The sequence below is a fragment of the Equus caballus genome, chromosome 1 (genome assembly GCF_041296265.1).
Source record: "Equus caballus isolate H_3958 breed thoroughbred chromosome 1, TB-T2T, whole genome shotgun sequence".
In the NCBI taxonomy this organism is placed as follows: Eukaryota; Metazoa; Chordata; class Mammalia; order Perissodactyla; family Equidae; genus Equus; species Equus caballus.
Genome location: NC_091684.1, coordinates 154,080,525 through 154,102,446, shown reverse-complemented (window position 1 = coordinate 154,102,446; position 21,922 = coordinate 154,080,525). Strand labels below are relative to the sequence as shown.

The window sequence follows — 21,922 nt, the reverse complement described above, 5'->3', positions numbered from 1 at the left end:
TAGCTGGAGGGTTCAAGAAAAAGTAAACCCTTAGCCTTGAACTTTCTTCAATATCAGATTTTGGATCTATCATTCAGAGTCACCTTAATCACAAGATCCTGTGAAAACTGTAACGAGAGGTCAATGATACCTTGCCTTCAGGATCCACCAGGAGAAGATGTTTTGCCTGGCCTCCCTGTAGTCCACTCAGCACATATTGGCCAGGAGATGTTACACTCTCTCGAACCAAAAAGTCCCCATCCTTTACCAACAGGCTTTCTGCTGCCTTCCTGCTCAGCTTGCCATGGTAGCAGTCTTCATTCCGCAGCTGCTGCTTAATGTGTGGCAGAGAATGTGAGTTGGCAGGCTGGACCGTGGCACCTGGCTGAACAGTTTCTGGTGCTTCTGAAGTCAAAACACAAAGAGAGATATCACCAAGTTACCTCCTCATCCATCCATTTATTCATTCATTCAACTAGTCAGCAAACATAACCTGAGGCCCTACTGTGTGCCAGGTACTCTTTAAACAATGCTGTTCCTGGAACAAATGGAGTTTTTGTTTCCAGAACTTCCAACAGGCTCTAATTTAATGGTAGATCCAAACATTGCCTTTGGCTTCTGTTACCAGGAAAGCCTTGCCCAGGGGCAGGAGTTTTCCTTTCAGAAGAGAAATGGAACTGACCCATGAGAACCACTTTCATAACTGCAGAGAGAGGCTCTTTATGTCCCACGGGCTGTATGCTAAAGAGAAAGAGGCTTATGCTGTGCCTGGATTACAGATAACTTCCAAAACATTTCCAACATTCCCAAACTCTTTGAAAACGCCTACAGTAACTTTGGGCTATGGCCACTTTTTAGCATTTAGCTTTTTTTAAAACCAAATTGCTAATGTGCTTCAGAGATGCTTCTGACCAAAGCCTTCAAAGCTATGCTGAACCTCACAGCATTCCTATTACATGACCACTCTATTGTTTGTGTCATTCACCTGCCTGGACAAAGGAGAGTCCATCAGGTAAAAGAAGGCAAAACCTCAGGAAGGTATGGCCTGAGGCAGCTCCCCAAGGCTCTGCAGAATAAATGTTATCCAGAGTCGAGAGCACTGGGGAGGAGAGGTACATCCAGGTAGCACTTAATAGTACTATTGATACTCACAGTGATAATAATTATTACATAGTTTTCATTTATTGAGTATGATAGGCACTGCTCAACGCTTTACATATATCATCTTGTTTTACTCTCAAAATTAGACAGGTAAGGACATGGGTTTTTAAAAAGGCTAAATGACTTACCCAATATCACACTCCTAACGTGTAGATCTTGGATTTGAAGTAAGATCTGACTCCAAAGCCCAGATTCTTAATTACCACACTCTAAGGCCCTTGCTTTGGATGTGAAAATCTTTTAATTTTCAAAACTGGTCTAGCCACTCTCACTTTCGTAGTACCCACAAAGGTCCCTAGTAGATAGCGAAGATATCAAGATGATATATAGCATCTCCAGAAATAATAACATAAAATTCTTATGTCTGAATCCAGGTGAAAGTTGTATCTTTAATATGGCAAATTTGCTAAGAAAATAATAAATCAGACTTTGTCTTTTTAAACGCAAAGGATCTTTTCCATAGAAACCAGCCTTAGTCTTTATAAACGCAAAGGAGCGTTTAGGTTCCTTATATAGGGATCTAACAAATGAGACATCCTATTGACTCTAAGTTTTAAAGTTTACACATGACAATCCTATGAAGTCACTGATGTAGGCAAACAGTGCCCTATAGACATAATCCAATTCTCCTGTTAATACCTTGTAGTTTGTGTCTACTTAAGAACTTCTCTCAGTAGGATTGGTGGTTACCAGAAGGGAATTGGGGAGGGAGGAGGGTGACAGAGATGACAAGGCACACGTGTATGGTGATAGAAAATAATCAGTCTTCGGTGGCAAACATGACACAGTTTACACAGAAATCAAAATATAGTGATGTACACCTGAAATTTATATAATATTATAAACCAATGTTACCTCATTAAAAAAAAGAACTTCTCTCTGCACAACACAATTACAATGTAGCATTCACAAATATATCTTTAAAAAGAATCTTTAGTCTATATCTAATGGCTAAAAATATTCTCTACTACAGTCAGGACTATCTAGTGTTGCCAGAAAAAGCCTGAAGAAATGTGTCCAGATTTGATGAATAATACTTGTAGTTGGCCTTAGTGCTGCCTGCTTTCAGGCATAATGGAGGATTTCTGATGAGTAGCCATGTGTGTGTTTGTGTATGTGAGAGAGAAAGTTCTTGTGAGTATGAGGGAGATGCATGCATGCGTGTGTGTGGGTGCACATATCTTAGTGCCTGATGGCTTTTGGTTTATTCTGAGATTATGGTGGAGAGCTTTTGGACAAGGACAAAACAAAAGAAAAACAGACATTATATCATCTTGAAAAGAGGCAACAGATCATGGGCCAGCCTGAGGATATGGACAATATTTTCCTAACACAGTTTCCCAAGTTAACACAAGGACAAAGTACGCTGTGCTAGGAGATTTCAATCATGCAAACATTTGCTAAAAATCTAATTTTTCTAAAAGCAGAATATCTGACAGATTTTTTGAAATTTTGGCCTTAATTTTAAAAGTCACACATGCTAATTTTTTTTAATCTGGGAAACAGAGAAAAACAAAGAAAATCACCTACAGTCCCATCACCAAATACAGCCACTCTTTAACATTATGTGTATTATCTACTATTGACTCCTTGTCTTACATAAAGTTGACTTTGAGAAAGATAATAATAGTCTAAATATAGTTATGTATGTATAATTTTCATATAATATTTAATAAATTATTGGCTTGATATAATTATAACATATTTTCTCAGAAGTAGTGAAGGTTAATGAAGCAACAAGGAAGGCAACTCTAGATTTAATTGAAACCAAAAAAGAAAAAAAGTGATAGGAATCACGGAAGAAAGTAGTCATGTCATCTTGGAGTTTCATTAGCAACTAAAGACATATTGTTCACAATCAGAAATTCAAGAAAGCACAAGATAGATATGAATATCTATACTCACACGCAGCTGATGGGTAAAACCTTTGAAAGGGGGGAATATTGATTAAGGAAGAGAAAAGAATCTAACACGCAAAATCTGGATTAAACAATTGCAAGTAATCCAAATGAGAAAGGAAGAATGAAACATTGAAAGAAACCAATGTAAACTGTGAAGACAGCATATTGATGCACTCAATTTCTTAAAAGCACATGTAAACAGGGTTTTTTTAAATAGCATTTATTATTATATTAGTGAAGGACTGGGAAAAAATTAGGTGTCCTTCAATAAGGGACTGGTTATATAAATTATGATGAACTCATACAATTAAATACTATAGAGCAATAGAAAATAACAAAGATTTAAGCACTGAACATGGGAGCACATAAAATATAAATCAAATATTAAGAGACCTGAATAGAGAAATAGACTGCAATACAATAGTAGTAGGGTGGACCAATCTTCCCAAGCAAAAGGAGGAGGATTTGCAGTGGATGTTAGATCAGGGCTAATCTCCCTCAAAAAAAAAAAAAAGTAGTAGGGAACTTGAATACCCCAATTTCAACAATAGACAGATCATCCAGACATAAAATCAATAGGAGAACATTAGACTTAAACTACACATTAGAGCAGATGGACTTAACAGACATTTACAGAACATTCCATCGAACGCAAATAGAATACCCATTCTTCTCAAGAATAGATGGAACATTCTCCAGGACAGATCATATATCAGGCCACAAAACAGGTCCCAGTAAATTTGAGAAGATTTAAGTAATATCAAGCATATTTTTCAATCACAATAGCATGAAACTAGAAATCAATTACAAGAGGAAAACTGGAAAATTCACAAATATGTGGTGATTAAACAACAAGCTACTGAACAACCAATGAATCAAAGAGGAAATCAAAAGAAAAACCAGAAAATATCTTGCGACAAATGAAAATGGAAATACTACATACCAAAACTAATGGGATGCAGCAAAAGTCATTCTAAGAAGGAAGTTCATAGCAACTAATACCAACATAAGAGGAAAAAAAAAGACCTCAAATAAATAACCTAACTTTACATCTCAAGGAACTATAAAATGAAGAACAAACTGAACCCAAGTTTAATAGAAGGAAATAAATAACAAAGATCAGAGCAGGAATAAATGAAAATAGAGAATAAAAGACTATAGAGAAGATCAACGAAGCTGGTTTTCTGAAAAGATAAACAAAATAAACAAAGCTTTAGCTAGACTTTCCAAGAAAAAAAGAGAGAAGACACAAATAAATAAAATTAGAAGTGAAAGAAGAGATATTATAAGTAATACCACACAAATACAAAGGATCATAAGAGACTACTCTGAACAAGTGTATGCCAACAAATTGCATAACCTAGAAGAAATGGATAAATTCCTAAAAACATTCAACCTACCAAGATTGAATCATGAAGAAAGAGGAAATATGAACAGATGGATTACTAGTAAGAAGATTGCATCACTAGTCAAAGCCTTCCAACAAAGAAAAGTCCAGGACCAGATGACTTCACTGGTGAATTCTACCAAACATTTAAAGAGAAATTAACACTGATCCTTCTCAAACTCTTCCCAAAAATAGGAGGGAACACTTCCACACTCACTTCACAAAGCCAGCATTACCCTGATACCAAAACCAGACAAGGACACCATGAAAAAGAAAATTACAGGCCAATATCCCTGATGAATATAGATGTAAAAACCCTTAACAAAATATTAGCAAACTGAATTCAACAATACATTAAAAGGATCATACAGCATGATCAAGTGGAATTTATTCCAGGGATGTAAGGATAGTTCAACATCCACAAAACAATCAACGTGATATACCACGTTAACAAAATGAAAGATAAAAATCATACAATCATCTCAATAGATGCAGAAAAAGCATTTGACAAAATTCAACATCCATTCATCATAAAAACTCTCAACAAAGTCAGTATAAAGGGAATGTACCTCAACATGATAAAGGCCATATATGACAAGCTCACAGCTAACATCATGCTCAGCGACGAAAAACTGAAAGCTTTTCCTCTCAGATCAGGAACAAGACAGGATGTCCACTCTCACCCCTTCTATTCAACATAGTATTACAAGTCCTAGCCAGGGAATTAGGCAAGAAAAAGAAATAAAACGTATCCAAATCAGAAATGAAGAAGTAAAACTGTCTCTATTTGCAAATGACATATTATATATAGAAATTCCTAAAGAATCCACCAAAAAAACCTGTTAGAAGTAATAAACAAATTCAGTAAAGTTGCAGGATACAAAATCAATATACAAAAATTAGTTGCATTTTTATGCACTAATAAACTATCAGAAAGAGAAATTAAGAAAACAATCTCATTTACAATAGCATCAAAAAGAATAAAATACTTAAGAATAAATCTAACCAAGGAAGTGAAAGATCTGTACACTGAAAACTATAAGATACTAATGAAAGAAATTAAAGAAGACACAAATAAACGGAAAAATATCCTATGCTCATGAATTGGAAGAATTAGTATTTTTAAAACGTCCATACTACCCAAAGCAATCTACAGATTCAATGCAATCCCTATCAAAATTTCAATGGCATTTTTCACAGAAATAAAACTAACAATCCTAAAATCTGTACGGAACCACAAAAGACCTCAAATAGCCAAAGCAATCTTGAGAAAAAAGAACAAAGCTGGAGGCATCATGCTTCCTGATTTCAAACTATATTACAAAGCTATAGTAATCAAAACAGTATGGTACTGGCATAAAAACAGACACATAGATCAATGGAACAGAATAGAGAGCCAAGAAATAAACCCATTCATATATGGTCAATTAATTTATGACAAAGAGCCAAATACATACAATGGGGAAAGGATAGTCTCTTCAGTAAATGGTGTTGGGAGAACTGGACAGCCACATGCAAAAGAATGAAATGGGACCCCTACCTTACACCATACACAAAAATCAACTCAAAACAGATTAAAGACTTGAATGTAAGACCTGAAACCATAAAACTCCTGGAAGAAAACATAAGGGGTAAGCTCTTTGACATCAGTCTTGGCAATGATTTTTTTGGATTTGACACCAAAAGCAAAGGCAACAAAAGCAAAAGTAAACAGGCAGGACTACATCAAACCCAAAACCTGCACAGCAAAGGAAATCATCAATAAACTGAAAAGGCAACCTATGGAATCAGAGAAAATATTTGCAAATCATTTATCTGATTAGGGGTTAATATATAAAATATGTAAAGAATACATACAACTCAATAGCAAAACAACAAACAATCCAATTAAAAAATGGGGAGAGGAACTGAATAGACATTTTTCCAAAAACACACAAATGGCCAACAGGTACATGAAAAGATGCTCAACATCACTCATCATCAGGGAAATGCAAATCAAAACCACAATGAAACATCACCTCGCATCTGTTAGAATGGCTATCATCAAAAAAACAAGAGATACTTAAAATTTTCATTTTAGTTATTTAAAAGGCATTTAGAGCTTCAAGAATGATTTTGTACACAATGCTGTTTTAAATTTTAACTAATCTCATAGAATTGAAGTACTCTTCATTATAAGAAAATCTGAAAGTTCATTAAACATTTTTCAAGATCACCAACAGACTGGCTATTTGGTCCCTTTTCACTTTGCTACTTTTAAGAATAGGACCTATTTTTTGGATTACTATCTGAGAATTTCATGGATTCACTCCTGGATGCAAGAGACAAAAAAACACTTAATTCATAACTTTCTTATGCAATGTAGTAAAAAATAAAGCTCACACAAAAAATCTTAAAAAATAAAGTGATGAGATAAGTGTTGGCAAGAATGTGGATAAAAGAGAACCCTTGTGCACTGTTGGTAAGAATGTAAATTGGTGTAGGCTTATGAAAATGGCATGGAAGTAGTTAAAAAAAATTAAAAATAGAACTTCTAAATGATCCAGCAATTCCACTTCTGGGGATACATCTAAATGGAAACAAAATCACTGTCTCGAAGAGACATCTTCACCCCTATATTCATTGCAACACTATTTGCCATAGCCAAGACAGGGAAACAATCTAGGTATCCATTGACAGGTGAAGGATAAAGTAAATGTGAGATATATATGTGATGGAATATTATTCAGCCATAAAAAAGACAGAAATCATGCCATTTGCAACAACATGGATGGACCACGAGAGCATTGTGCTAAGTGAAATGAGTCAGACAGAGAAAGACAAAAAGTGTATGATCTCACTTATATATGGAATCTTAAAAAACCAAACTCATAGAAACAGAAAACAGATTGGTGATTGTCAGAGGCAGGGAGTGAGGGGTGGGGGGATGGGTGAAGGTGGTAAAAAAGTACAATCTTCCAGTTATAAGACAACTAAGTGCTGGGAATGTAACGTACAGCATGGTGACTATAGTTAACGATACTGTATTGCATATTTGAAAGTTGCTAAGAGAGTAGATCCTAAAAGCTCTCATCATAAAAAAAAAAGTTTGTAACTATATGAAGTAATGGATGACAACTAAACTTAGCGTGGTAACCATTTTGTAATATATACATATATCAAATTGTTATATGGTACACCTTAAACTAATACATTATATGTCAATTATATCTGAACTAAATTGGAAAAAAAGAAAATAGCAAAGGATATTATGTGCTAATTTGGTCAAATCTCTAAAATAGAAGAGAGAAATAAGCAAGTATAGAAGGAGGTTATCATAACTTCCTTTTTTCTTTTAAAGATTGGCCCTGAGCTAACATCTGTTGCCAATCTTTTCTTTTTTTCTTTTTTTCTCCTCAAAACCCCCTAGTACACAGTTGTATATTCTAGTTGTGAGTGCTTCTGGCTCTGCTATTTGGGACGCCGCCTCAGCGTGGCCTGATGTCCATGCCCAGGATCCAAACTGGGGAAACCCTGGGCCACCAAAGCAGAGTGTGCGAACTTAACCACTTGGCCACGGGGCTGGCCCTATAACTTCCATTTTTTTAAAGGAGATAGCTAGCTACCTAGCTAGCGGTATACAAGTAGATAGAAACTTAACTATGCATTAACACTCTGGAAATAATCAGAAGAAACAGTTTATATCTAGGGAGTTGGATACAGTATTAAAGCTTGGGAGGAACATTTTTTATTTTTATTTTATACCATTCTTTATTATTTGGGTTTCTTCTGTGAGTATTTGTATTACTTTTGAATTTAAAAGAAAACTGTTTATGGAATAAAAAATGTATACAAAAGACAGGATAGCCACATAACTACAGATAAAATCAGAAGAGGGATATAAACTTGTGAGAAAAGGGTCAGGGTTGGGGGACTATGCTCAGTTTTATGTTGTGGGAAGAAAAGCCTACCCATTCTCCCCCACGATGTGTTATCATGACGCCATCTCTGGTGTGGGAGGACTATAAGTAGTCAATTCTCTTTATTCACAGTAATTACACAGTAGTTACTTTTATAAAGTTGCCATGAACACTGAATTAGTGAAAATTGAACCATTGCCCTTAGTGGAGAGACAGGGTTAGGCTCCTCAAGCCTCAGATCTCAACATTTTCATCAATCAATCAATATATAACCTTGTGGATATGTGTTTCTGTTTAAAGACACCTTATTTAGTATATATTGTTGATTCATTAACACTGAACTCCCAGCCAACAGCATTATAATTCATGCCTGAAGGAAGCTTATCTAATATACATATTTTCTCTGTAAGGCACATCACAGCCTTCTTGTGCTTAGGAACACTAGACAGCACTTCAGCACTATGCTCAGAGGCCATTTTAAACAGCAAAATCATCAACAAATAGCACGAAAATAGGAAAAATGTGGCACACAATAGACAACAAAAGGACACTTGTTGACAGCATGAGAAGTGAAACAAGAAAGCAGAGCATTGCTCTGTCAGCCTCACCTTGGAATATGCAGACTGGGCAACTCAAATTTTTTGTTGCCCTGCACATGTCCACAAATGACCACACAAGTGCCATGAGCACTGAATTGGGGATTACAAATAAATTTTAGTAAGCAAATTCTCAAATATGGAATGCACCAGTTATGAGAATAGACTATATATGGTTTATCAGTATGGGTTACTGGATTTGTGAAAATTATAAAATAGGGATTTATTTGCATTATTGAGAGGAAAAATATGTACACCTTTATAAAGTGTCTAAAAAGTTGGTAGAAAAGGATGTTAACATAAAATGCTAAGCATCAGTGAAAAGCTGACATAGTACCCAGAGAAAAGTTATTTGTAATATAAAGTAAGATTACACATCTATTAAGATATATTACAAAGCCACAGTAATTAGTATATAGTAATGACTATACAGATAAAGAAGAGGCAAGTAGGCCAATACAAAAAGTAGAGTAATAAAGGCCCAGAAACAGATACCCACATATAGGAGAAATCTAGTATAGTAGAGAGTGGCATTAGAGAAAGAGATTATTTGGCCAATGGTATTTGGAAAATTGGATCACCTACACGGATAAAATTAAGTTAGACCCTCTATCTCATAGAAAATATGAAATTCAAACAGAATAAATATTTTATAATGGAAATAAAACTATAAAGCCAATAGAGGATAATGTAGTACAAGCTGGATAAAAAAGAGAAAATTTAATCCAAAGAGAGTAGAAGGAAGACATAATAAAGATAAAAATGGAAATCATAGAAACAGAAAGCAAAAAACAATAGAGAAAATGAAACCAAAACCTGGGTCTTTTGCAAAGATCAACTAAATTAATAAATCTCAAAGAACATTGATGAAGAAAAGAAGAGAGAATACATAAATTATCAATAACAGGAAAGAGAGAAGGCATCTTTCAGGTCATAAAAGGACAATAAAGGAATATTATGGGAAATTGCATGTGGAACTGACTCTAAACAAATAAAGTGGAATCCTACTAAGTTTTTAAGGAAATTACACCATAAAAGAAATCACAATCCCTTCTTGTCTGCGGCTTTTTGGCCTCTAAAGCAAACTCCATCTCTCGAGGCACACCAACAGGAAATAGACTGTAATAGTGGTGAAGCCCCCAAGAAAGGCACTTCCTCCAATATCTGCTTTAGATGTACAGTTGGAGGATAATGGCAGGAACAACCCAGAGGGCACAGTTCGGGCCCACAGATGACGATGGACAAGGAGATCTTTCTCATAAAGCTGAACCCGGGTTCAAGAAAATCACTCTCTCCACTTCCAGCTCAGGGAGTCTTCACAATCACTGCCTAGCAGGATATGGTAATTCCTATGGACCAGCGACCACTGTGCGTTTTGCATGCTTCCTTTTTGTGAATGTGGGATTATATTGTGGTTATCTTATTTCTCTTCCGCCACTAATTTTGGGTGTGGAAGTGGGCAGACAACTTGGCAGATAATAAGGATCCCTATTCAATCTCGAGCAAGAGGACTTCACATCACCCAGATGTCATCGACTTTAAGCTGGATGCTGTAATTGTATGCGGTTTATGCAAAGTCTCCCTTGGGAGAGGGCAAATATGTTTTCTGTGAAAAGAAGAGCTCACGGATATTTAGGCAGCAAAAGGTGTGCTGTGACAGAGACAGTTGTGTACTAATATCTATTCTCCCTTTCACTACGGTTTAGAACTCCTAAGTTTTAGCTAGGCACATGGCCACTCAGCTAGAGTAACTTTTCCAGCTCCTTTGAAGGTGGGTATGGCCACATGTCTAAGTTCTGCCAATGTCAAGTTAAAAGAAATGATGTCTGTCACTTCTGGGTCACATCCTTTAAAGGAATGTATGTGCCCTCCTCTTGCCTTTCTCTCTTCCCACTGACTGAATACAGATGTGATGGTGAGAGCCCAAGCTCTTAGTCCAGAGATAGAAGACCGTTGCCAAATCAAAGTTCTCAGACCAGAGATCAAAGATATTAGACCAGAGATGGAAGCCAGGTGTCGAGAATGACAAAGCTGTCCTACCAGCCCTGTACCACCAATCTTTGGGCTATTAGGTAAAATAAATAAACTTCAGTCCTTTTTATTTTATGGTATTTTGGGGATGTTTCTTTGTTATGGCAGCTTAGACTGGAACTAACAATAAATCAATACAAAAATTAGGCAGTATCAGTACTGATGATTCCCTCCTGCCACGTTTGATAAGAATAAAGATTGTGTCAGAGCTCTTCTTATGTTGGCAGTGAACTGCGGAGCCCTGAAGGCATGCTTGAGAGTTTTAGGCTCGTGTCTCTAACTTGTTTTTATTTTGTTTTACTGAACTTATATTGATAGCAAACTTTTGTCTGGACAAGGGGAGCTAAGTATGCTTAAAGAAGCTAAACAGGATTTTTGAGGGAGGAAGGAAAGAAAGAGGAGGAAATATTAGGGGGAAAAGGTTAAAAGTTGTATTTAAGACATTTTGCATAAAAGTATGTATAAAGTTATCCTTATTACAACTTACTAAATTTTCCTTAAATTAGTATTATTTATATTTCGGAGTTGGAGTTAATCTTTTTGGAGGAAGTGATGGTAGGCTGAAATTTGCCTCAAAGGAGTAGCAAGAAGCCCAGGAGGGCTGTGGTTCATTAAATCCTAACAGGACATAAACAGTGAGAGGGTACCAGAGGCCTTAAATTATTCAACATGTTGCCGCCAAGGCAGGGAGAGGGGGAAAGGGATGGGAGAAAAGAAGTCTGGTTATTATGGATTAATTTTGCCTTTTCTTTTTTTTTCTAAAGATTGGCACCTGGGCTAACAACTGTTGCCAATCTTTTTTTTTTTTTTCTGCTTTATCTCCCCAAACCCCCCCGTACATAGTCATATATCTTAGTTTCAGGTCCTTCTAGTTGTGGGATGTGGGACACCGCTTCAAAGTGGCCTGACGAGCGGTGCCATGTCCGAGTCCAGGATCTGAACCCTGGGCCACCGCAGCAGAGCGTGTGAACTTAACCACTTGGCCACGGAGCCGGCCCCTTGCCTTTTCATATTATTGAGTTGTCTATGAGAAAAGGCAAAGTTTCTTTGCTTGAGTTATAAAGATTTTTGACATTGAAGGTTTGCTTACAAAGGAACCGGAGTTGTGAATCAACGTACATCCCAGATCACCTAGTTTGGGCCACTCACTAAATGAGTTTTCTAATAACACACTGTTGCTTTGAAAAGTCCACGAAATGGAAGCTATTGAGTGTATACTCTCATGAGTTACTTTTACCAATTGAGGTCCAGAAACTTTTTTTCAAAAAGCTGTCCCTCTAACAAATATTACTTTATCCACACAGGCCACTCTACATTGAACAGTTAAGTTCACTGCAGAAGTCTGAATTATTGCATGTCCCATCACCCATGGCACAGATGCCCTCTGTAGTGGACACGGAGATGCAGTACCAAGATTTCTCTTCAAAGAAGGATCAAGTGCGCCAGGTGTCACCAGTCAGTCTCCAGCTGACCACCCTGTCAGGGTCTGCCTCAGCTGCAGAGAGCTGCTTCATTCAAGGGCTTGCCCTCCCCCATCTGGCCCACATCCAAAGACTGAGATAAGTAGGGCTAAAAGGCTCAGCCCTTTTGGCCCAATGTGGGACAACTCTGACAGACCCCTGTGCTCTCTGTAGGGTTGGCTGAGGCTTTGTCAGCCCTGCATGGAATCTCCACCTCTCCCTCTGCCCAGGCCTGCTTCCTCCTCCTCCCTTCTTCTTCTTCTTTTTTATTAAATTACTTGCTCATGAGATGATTTCTTTCCTTTTTTTAAAGATTGGCACCTGAGTTAACTGTTGCCAATCTTCTTTTTTTTTTCCTGCTTTTTCTCCCCAAATCTCCCCAGTACATAGTTGTATATTCTAGTTGTGGGTCCTTCTAGTTGTGGTATGTGGGACGTGGCCTGATGAGTGGTGCCATGTGCGCCCAGGATCTGAACGGGCAAAACCCTGGACCACCGAAGCAAAGCACGCGAACTTAACCACTCAGCCATGGGGCCAGCCCCTCTCCTCCTCCCTTCCTGACGTTGATCCCAAGAAAAACCCTGCATGCCCAGTCCCATCTCAGTGTCTGCTTTCAGAGAACCCAACCAGGTTATTTGGGTGCCGGGAGTGATCTTGGAAAGCTTTCAAGCAGACGGTCCTCTTGCCACCTGGCTGGCAATGAGGACCTTTGTTTCTTAGCCTAGAAAGTTAAGGTGGTCTGATGAAGCCCAGGCTCAGCAAAACTTTCTTTTAAATTTCACCTTGCCATTGCAGCAAGGCTAGCTGGAAAGCTGCCCTGGCAGTGTGGAGAGACTTCCTGGGCTAGTGAAAGGACTTTCTCAGCCACTGGTTCTCCATCTTCAGAGCGAGCCAAATTTGACACCAAGCCAAGCTCTGAACCCAACAACCTTCGGTATTTTATGAAAAGCACTTTTTGTTTATTTTTCAATTGATTGTAGGCTTTTGGCTTGTTTTCCTTTTATTTATTTATGTTCCTGTTTATGCATTTACCCCTTGAAGCAATTTGGCAGGAAAATGATGTTTGTCCTATTGTGTGTTACTCACAGTGTATGGTTGAAGAAAGAAGCCATCTGATTTTACTGCTATACAGATGACTTACCAAGGGATTTTGAAATGGATAAAATTAACACCACCACTAAACAGAGCCGAAATAGTGGTCATTGTACCTCATGCGAACAAACAAATTCAAAATTATCTCCTGATTTGACAGCCTTTCCTTCAGCAAGAGCACACAGCAGAAAGCAAAAGTTGAGAGTCAATATAAAGTATTTGAAAAGATTATTCAAAATCAAAGCCTCAAAATCTTGAAATCCATAACATCTCCACCAAGTTCTAATCTATAACTGTGGTGAGGGACTGAGGTAAGAAAGAATCCTTTTGGCTCCCTGAAAATGAGGCCAAGGACATCACTTTCTTTAAAACGAGAGACAGTATAGTGAGTTGAATAGTGGCCTCAAAAAGATGTGTCCAAGTCCTGCCCCCTGGTTCCTGTGAATGTGACCTCGTTTGGAAAAAGGGTCTTTGCAGATGTAATTAAGGATCTCGAGATGAGAGCTTTCCGGATTTAGGGCCTACCCATAAGAGAAAGGGAATGTCATATAAGAGAAAGGAGAGGGAGGTTTGAGAAACAGGGGTGAAGGCCAAGTGAAGACTGAGGCCAAGACTGGAGTTATGAGTCTATGAGCCAAGGAACACCAAGAATTGCTGGCAGCCACCAAAAGCTAGGAGAGGGGCATGGAACAGGTTTTCCTCCAGAGCCTCCAGAAAGAATCCACCCGGCTGACAACTTGATTTAACACTTCTGGCCTCCAGAACTGAGAGAGAATACATTTCCGTTGTTTTAAGACTCCCAGTTCCTGGGAATTTGTTCCAGCAGCCACAGGAAGCGAATACAGACAGTGAGCAGCCACTTACTTTCACGGTGCCACGGGCTCCCCAGCGGGTAAGCTGAGCCTTGATTTCGGGCAGGGCCAAGTGTACTTTGAAGAGCCTGTGTGTTAATGTAGCAGGGGTCGTCGAAGAGATCCACTCGACACGTGTGCTTCATTGATGAGGCGTCTGCTTGGGACTGCACTCCTCTCTCCTGTGCATTACCTGCAGTGATTAATGATCAATGTATCATGGTTTTGCTTTGTAAACAATAAAAAAAATCATGTTTGAGTCTAGAATTGATAGGAAGGGAAAAGCCACCCCCATCTTGTACAAGGACTGAATATTGACTTTTAGATTTGACCTGTAAAGCCAGGATAAGCCCCGGGCTTTGAGGGAAAGTATCCTTTCACTGGGCTCCCCGCCCCTCCCTGCCCCATCCCCCAGCTGACACATTGCTTCAACAGCAGCCAGGAGACAACTCAGAAAGACCCCAAGGAGGAACAGCCAGGGAAGAAAGAGAGCCGACTGCTCAGCAAACAGCACAAACCCATACACGACCCTGCTCAGAGCTGCAGTCCAGGAAGCATGAAAACACACACGTCATAGAGAATCTGAATATCTACTATCTAAACTGCTTTTCAAAACACTCATTACTTAGTTTTAAAGTATTAAGAGTATAACTCTGGGGGGCTGGCCCCGTGGCCGAGTGGTTAAGTTTGCGCACTCCACTGCAGGCGGCCCAGTGTTTCATTGGTTCGAATCCTGGGAGCGGACATGGCACTGCTCATCAAACCATGCTTAGGCAGCATCCCACATGCCACAACTAGAAGGACTCACAACGAAGAATATACAACTATGAACCGGGGGCTTTGGGGAGAAAAAGGAAAAAAATAAAATCTTTCAAAAGAAAATAAAAGAGTATAAGTCTGTCTTCCCTCTCTGCCAAAAGTTTTGCTTTTGCTTTTTTTTTTTTTTTTGCTCAGGAAGATTCACCCTGAGCTAACAGCTGTTGCCAATCTTCCTCTTTTTTTGTATGTGAGCCATCACCACAGCATGGCCACTGACAGACAAGTCATGTAGGTCCATGCCCAGGAACCGAACCTAGACTGCCAAAGTGGAGCACATTCGACTCAACCGCTAGGCCACCAGGGCTGGGTCCAAAGTTTCATTTTGCCAAGCTCAGCCTTGCACCAGCTGCTGATGTTTATTCTGTTATTTAATGGAAAGGACTCACCCCTCAGGTTACCTCCTCCTTCCCCTGACTCTCTCCCCTCCCCCTCCATTCCATTCTATACACTGAGGCCAAAATGATCTTTTGACAACTGAAAATCTGATCATATTTCTCAGAGGTTTAAGAACTCTTTAATTGCTTCCCATTGCTCTTGGGATGAAGCTCAAACTCTTCAACAAGCCCTAGGCCCTGCTCCTGGCTACCCAGCTTCCCCTGCACCCTTCTCCTCCCCAGTCTCTGCCCGGCTCACACTGGCCTTCCTGCAGTGTGATCTCCATCGGAAGGCCATCTTCTCTGGTTGACATGCTCTTCCCTCCCCTTCTCCATCACCTTCATTCTTCAGGGGTCAGTTTAAGCATCCCTTTCTCAGAAGAAGCTTCCCTGACCTTCTCAGACTACACCAAGTCTCTCTGCTTTCCTAGAAGTTTGTACTTCACTTTGAAGCCCACATCACAAGAGTAATTAATTCTATTATGTTACTATTTTTTTAAATGTCTGTACTGCATCTAGACTGCATGTTCCATGAAGACAGGGATCTTGTCTTGTTCACAGCTGCAACTCCCGCTCTTAGCACATGCCTGGCACACAATAGGACATCAGTAAATAGTTACTGAATGAATGGATATTAACATCATATTTTACTACCTCATGGCATGACGTACTTTGTACATTCAGATGGCTCTGTCCTGAGAATGCCAGGACAGAATATTTTTGCTTTTCTGTTTAAAAAAGTACATTTATAGTTTTGGCTATATGTGCTACAAGATCACCATGTGGCTGCCCCTGAAGCCGTGACATTGACATTCCCTTGTCTTACCATAAAACAACATCAGTCCTTCCACCGTTCCAGTCATTAAAACCACCCCTTCCATGTGGTCCAAAAAGGACCAACCTTATGTTGGATTTCACATGATGGTGACTAGTGCTATGATTCTTACAACACAAAGTATGGAAACCTGCGAGTACACCAAATAGGGGAAGCCCAGTCGGAAGACTACAGTCTTACTACCTGATCCTCCTTTACTCCTTGCTGCCTGTCAGCTGTTACACGTCACCTTGTCCCATGTCATCCTCTGTTATGTGGGATATCCTGAGGGAGGAGTGGTATTTCTACAAAGGGAGGAGTTGACAGGGCACCTCGTTTCTTTGTTGCATTTTGCAACATACGACAGTGTCCATTTGCTTGGTTAAGTGGATTTATGAATTACATTATCTAGTTTAAACTAAACTTACTTTCACAAATGGACAAGTGGCTAAAATGTCACTGCAAAGAAATCAGGGATTGAAGACCATTCTTTCACTCAGTACAAGCTCCTCCTTAACTGCATTATGAGCTTATAAACAAGAATGATCTAATTAGATCAGAACTTTGGCCCCCCCAAAGTTAAAATTACCAAGATTTTAAATGTGGATTTATGTTTATTTTCTTTATCAATAAATGCTCTAAATATGTATCGGGCCTTGAGATATTATCTAGTGATAGTATTCAGCCACTATAATTAGCACAAGACTTTTTAAAAATATTATTTCTCCTTAACTCTAACTTTGAAATTTTCTATTTTTCTGTATGCTTTATAATACATGCATAATATATTACTACATGTATGACTATATATATGACTTAGACATGATTGAATTATTATTTATTTAGGAGTGCCTGCTCATAAAAATTTACTGAAAGTGGAATATGATCAAAAGCGTTTGTAAGAAGTCTGCTTCCAAATTAACATGGACCTGAGTTCAGAACGCTATGGTACCTCTTATTATTTGTGTGGCCTGGGACAAATTACTTAACCTCTCTAAGACTCAGTTTGCAGATCTATAAAATGGGGATGCCTGGCTTAAGATATGATTGTGAGAATTAAATGAAAGAATGTGGCTGAGACACTCACTGAGCACAGAGCCTGCCTCATAGTAGGCATTCAATAAATACTTCCCATCACTGCTCAGTCGTGTCTTTATTCGTTGCTGCTGGGCCTCTGCACGTGATGCTCATCTCTTGCTGAAACATCCTCTCCGTCTCTTTCTTTACCTACCTCTTATTTGTCTTTTAAGATTCTGCTCTGAATCCACCTTCTTCAGGAAGCCTTCCTCCGAGTCCTTCCTTCCCCTAGGCTGGGTAAGGTGCCACTATCTGTTTACTAGTCTGTCTTTCCTTTGTTGAGACTGCAAATTCCTTGAGTCCTTGAGGAGAGACTAGGACCCATCTGTCTGTACATCTTCTGCATCTTCAACACCTGTTATGAAGCAGGTGCTCAAAAGAAAAATGTTTGTCAGCTAAATGAACAGACGACTGAGTGTCTACCCAGTTTTCCTCTCTTAGCATACTTGACCTCACCGTGTTCTGAAGATCCTGAGTCAACCTTTAGCACAGGGCGCTGACTATTCTGCCCCTCACAGAGCACTGGCATGAGATAACCACATCAAGTTTACCATCCCATAAGATGACACAGAAGCATACATGTCTATACCCAGTCTCTCTTGAAAACTACCCCTCGTTTTTTTTCAAATGTGCCATAATATTTAAGTCAGCAATATTGTTTTAAACTGAAAAAAAAAAAAGATATCAGGGCTGGCCCGATGGCATAGCGGTTGGGTTTGCATGTTCCACTTCGGCGGCCCGAGGTTCACCGGTTCGGATCCTGGGTGTGGACCTACGCATCACTTGTCAGGCCATGCTGTGGTAGGCATCCCACATAAAACAGAGGAAGATGGGCATGGATGTTAGCTGAGGGCCAGTCTTCCTCAGCAAAAAGAGGAAGTTTGGCGGCAGATGTGAGCTCAGGGCTAATCTTCCTCAAAAAAAAAAAAAAAAGATATCTCATCCTGTAACCAAATTTAAAATCTTTCTAGGATAAAGTGTGTGGTTGATGACAGCTTAAGCACACACGCCAGCCATTATGTATTCCAAAAGTCCTTATGCCAAGTGTTACTCTGAGAACCTATGCAACCGCCCAAGAGAAGATTTGTGGCAGAAAATAAATACATACACAGTGTATTTACTGTAAATACCAAAGTTGTTAAGTGCAAGCCCTTAGGATTTGTGGGAATTTAATGTCTTTTTGATTTAAAATATCAACATTTTTATTTTAACTTGAAGGTTGGGGAATCATTCTATTTTGCTAATTTTTTTTTTCCATAGGGAACTTGGTATTAAGGATAAGGATCTTTTATATATATAAATACCATCAACTCCTTCAATAACCAGAAGCCTATTGCAATATTTATAATACACCAGAATGCAAGTTTTAAGTTAATATTTGAATTAATAAATGTCTTGGAAGGAAAAAGCCAAACCTTATTGAAAATATTTGTATAGGTGTCTCTCATATGATTATGTATGAATCTCTAGGAAAAGCCATAAAAACCATGTATATTTGCTATTCTGGCAACTGCTATTAATTTGCTCACTGGTCAAGAATTTCAGATCACTTTTTAAACATATGCCCAGTAGTCACAGGCAGACCCCAGACAGGAGCACCTGATTTCTAGGTGTCTGTGGATGAATGGACACTGCAGTAGTAAAGTCCTTCCTGTCACAATAGGAGGGACCTTACTTGTTGTGGCTCCTGGAGTAGGGGTTGAGTCCTTCTATCCTCCATGGTCCTAGTGGCTGAGGTCTGGGGAGATGGCTTCCTAACATTCTGGTTCCCCACTGGAACAAGATGCTTTTCTAAGGAAATAATGTTGTGCCTCAGTGATTTTCAGATGAGGAAAGTCTCCAGCTGGAGGGCTTTTTTCAAATTGCAAATACCATCTCTCACCTCCCCAAGATTCGGAAAGCTCTCAGTTACGAATTGTTAGCTTAGGGCTGTTCTAAAAGGAATGTAGTGTGATGAAGCTCTGTGCTGGTCCCAGACTGTCCCATAATTAGAGTATAACTGACGAACAGGCACTTGCGGTAGAATTTTCTGTGTTTGTATTTGTCCTTACAAAATAGACCATGAAGCTCCAGCACAGGCAAATCAGAATAGTAGAATATGGTGCACTTGTCTAGGAAATGGCCATCGTGACTAAAATTAAATTTATGGAAAAATATATTCCAGGCTCCAAATAAACGTTTATTACAAAAGTCTGTTCATGAGTTTGGATCTGCTTATAGGCATGTATAAACCATGAAATAAGGAGTTACATTGTTTTTTGGTTTAATGGAAAAATAAAACTAAGATAAACAGAAACAAATTGGATCCTATGACAAGGCTACATTTACAAAAAAAAAATCTTGAATAAGGTTGAAATAGTACTTCCATATTATTTATTCCTTCATAAATTTATGCTTTTGGAGGATATGTACTTTAAAATGTAAAATAAAACTCAAGGTGAGAGCTCTTGAGAAGAAGAAAGACAAGAAACCATGCCCCTTTTTTCCAATGGTAGTGTTGTGAATTAGCACATTCAACTTAATTCTGGAAATGTCAAGGATCTGCATTCAGGGAGATCCTTTCAGAGGCTGGGTGACTGCGAACAGGAGGGCTTGCCATGATGACTGTTTAATGGAGAGGAGGGAGATGAGCTGGAAAGGGAGGTATTGTGCAGGGCTAAAAATTCCAGACTTCCTCAGGACTCTGTCCCAGGCCCATGACTCATCTCTCTTTCCCCCTGTGCCCTCTCGGCGCTGTGATCTGGGAACTGATCCTGGCATACTTAGGAATTCTGGTACTCATGTATTCTCTCTCTCTCTCTCTCTTTCTCTTCTTTCCCTCCCCACTTCTCTCTCTGTGCCTGGAAAATTCCCACTCATCCTTCAGGTCTTGGTTTGGTTTGCTTGTTACTTTCTTAGGGAAATCCTCTATAGTCTCCCAGATTAAGTTAGGTTTCCCTGCTATTTGTTTCCATAACATCCTAGGCTTTGAAACACTTCCCACACCTATAAGCACTTGTTTAAGGTGTATCTTCCTGGTTCAACTGCAAACTACATTTGCCAGTTGTCTCTCCATCCCTAGCACCTAGCGCAGTGCTTGACCCACGGGAGGTCCTCAAAAACAGTCACTGAGTGAATTGTTGAATAAATGAAGAAGGTAGAATGAGATAAAACAGGACAGGAGATATTTCCACCCGTGAAGTGAGATTCAGCACAGGTAAAAAATGGTTTCCATGCTACAGAGCACATGGGGCATGGTCCTGACTATCAAATCCTTAGGTTAGGGAGTTTCAGGGTGGGAGAAAGGAGAGAGAGATTATAGCTCCTAGACAGCACAGTCTTAACAAGACAGTCACACACCATTATTTTAATTTGTCTTAGTCACATTATTAAGAATTAGTTTGAAATTTTAAGTAACTTTAAAGAATGGCATGGAATTTTAATTTCTATCAAAAGGAACTGTGTTTCTAAAGAATTTAAAATACTGCCTTAGCTCACGACTCTTATTATTTTCGCAAGATGGAGAAAGGTGGTAATCATGGCTGTACCAAAACCAATAAAGCCTCATGTATTCCCCATTCTGTAAGAAATAATAAAATTAATAGATTACGTTGGTGTAATTCCATAGGAAATATGAAAGTATCCTTGGAAGTGACTGCCTTCTGGGTGGCAAGTTCCTACTAATTTGAGTCCTTAAGTTGGTTATCCATCTCTATCCTCCACCGCACTACCATTCAGTCACCTCATCCTCTAAAGCTGCAAAACTTTCCTTCCCCAAAGAAGAACTACTTCCAATGAGTTATAGGAATGAAATGACTAACTAGCAGTGTAACTTGTTTTTATGAAAATATACTTCCAGTCTGATAGTCATTGCCCTACATTTATTACAGCAAAGTTGTGCCCAACGTCAATTAGCATGTGCAGTAATAAGACATTTAATGCCCCGACAAGTATGAGGTGGATGGGTGCCTAAGTGGGACTCTCACATTTCAGATTTCTTTTTGTTCCCTTGGCCAAGCAGAAATAAAGGTTTTATCTTAATCCTTATGGATTCGACAAGCATCAATTTTCACGTTAGCTTACTGTCTGAATTCTTTGAAGTGGAACTCCCTTGAGTTTTGCGCAGAGAAAGCACCTTTCCAGCCCAAGAGCTTTCATGATGTCAAAGCAGTGGAGGAACCCATAAAGGAGAATGACAACATGGTAGAACACACAACCGCAAGGGGGACCCATGAGCCTTCTGATGGACACACATGTGGCATTCTGGGCCATCAGAATGGGGGAAGCCTGCGGTTGAAGATTTACCTGTTTAGTTGTATACACCTACCATTCCTACGAAGTATTTAAGAGTGAAGGCCACACACAACCACACAACTTGAAAGGAATCCAGAGCGTGGCAGATGGGGAAGGGCCATGGTACCTACCTATTGCCCTGCTTTGTTCTAAGCAGTTCTCGTACACGCTGCCGCACTTGGAGTTCCCAGGCTGCACCAAAAACAAAT

At 39.1% G+C, this 21,922-nt stretch overlaps 1 protein-coding gene across 1 annotated transcript in view; it reads right to left on the bottom strand.

Annotated features, from left to right (window-relative positions):
- The window catches only part of SHC4 (SHC adaptor protein 4), a 125,171-nt gene that overhangs the window by 8,790 nt on the left and 94,459 nt on the right, over positions 1 to 21,922 (bottom strand). Inside the window, exons 9-11 of the mRNA XM_001502224.5 lie at positions 21,845 to 21,905; positions 14,371 to 14,550; positions 131 to 384 (exon numbers count right to left, since the gene is read on the bottom strand). Of these exons, the coding sequence (XP_001502274.1) occupies positions 131 to 384; positions 14,371 to 14,550; positions 21,845 to 21,905 (495 nt within the window). The remainder of the gene's footprint in view (positions 1 to 130; positions 385 to 14,370; positions 14,551 to 21,844; positions 21,906 to 21,922) is intronic.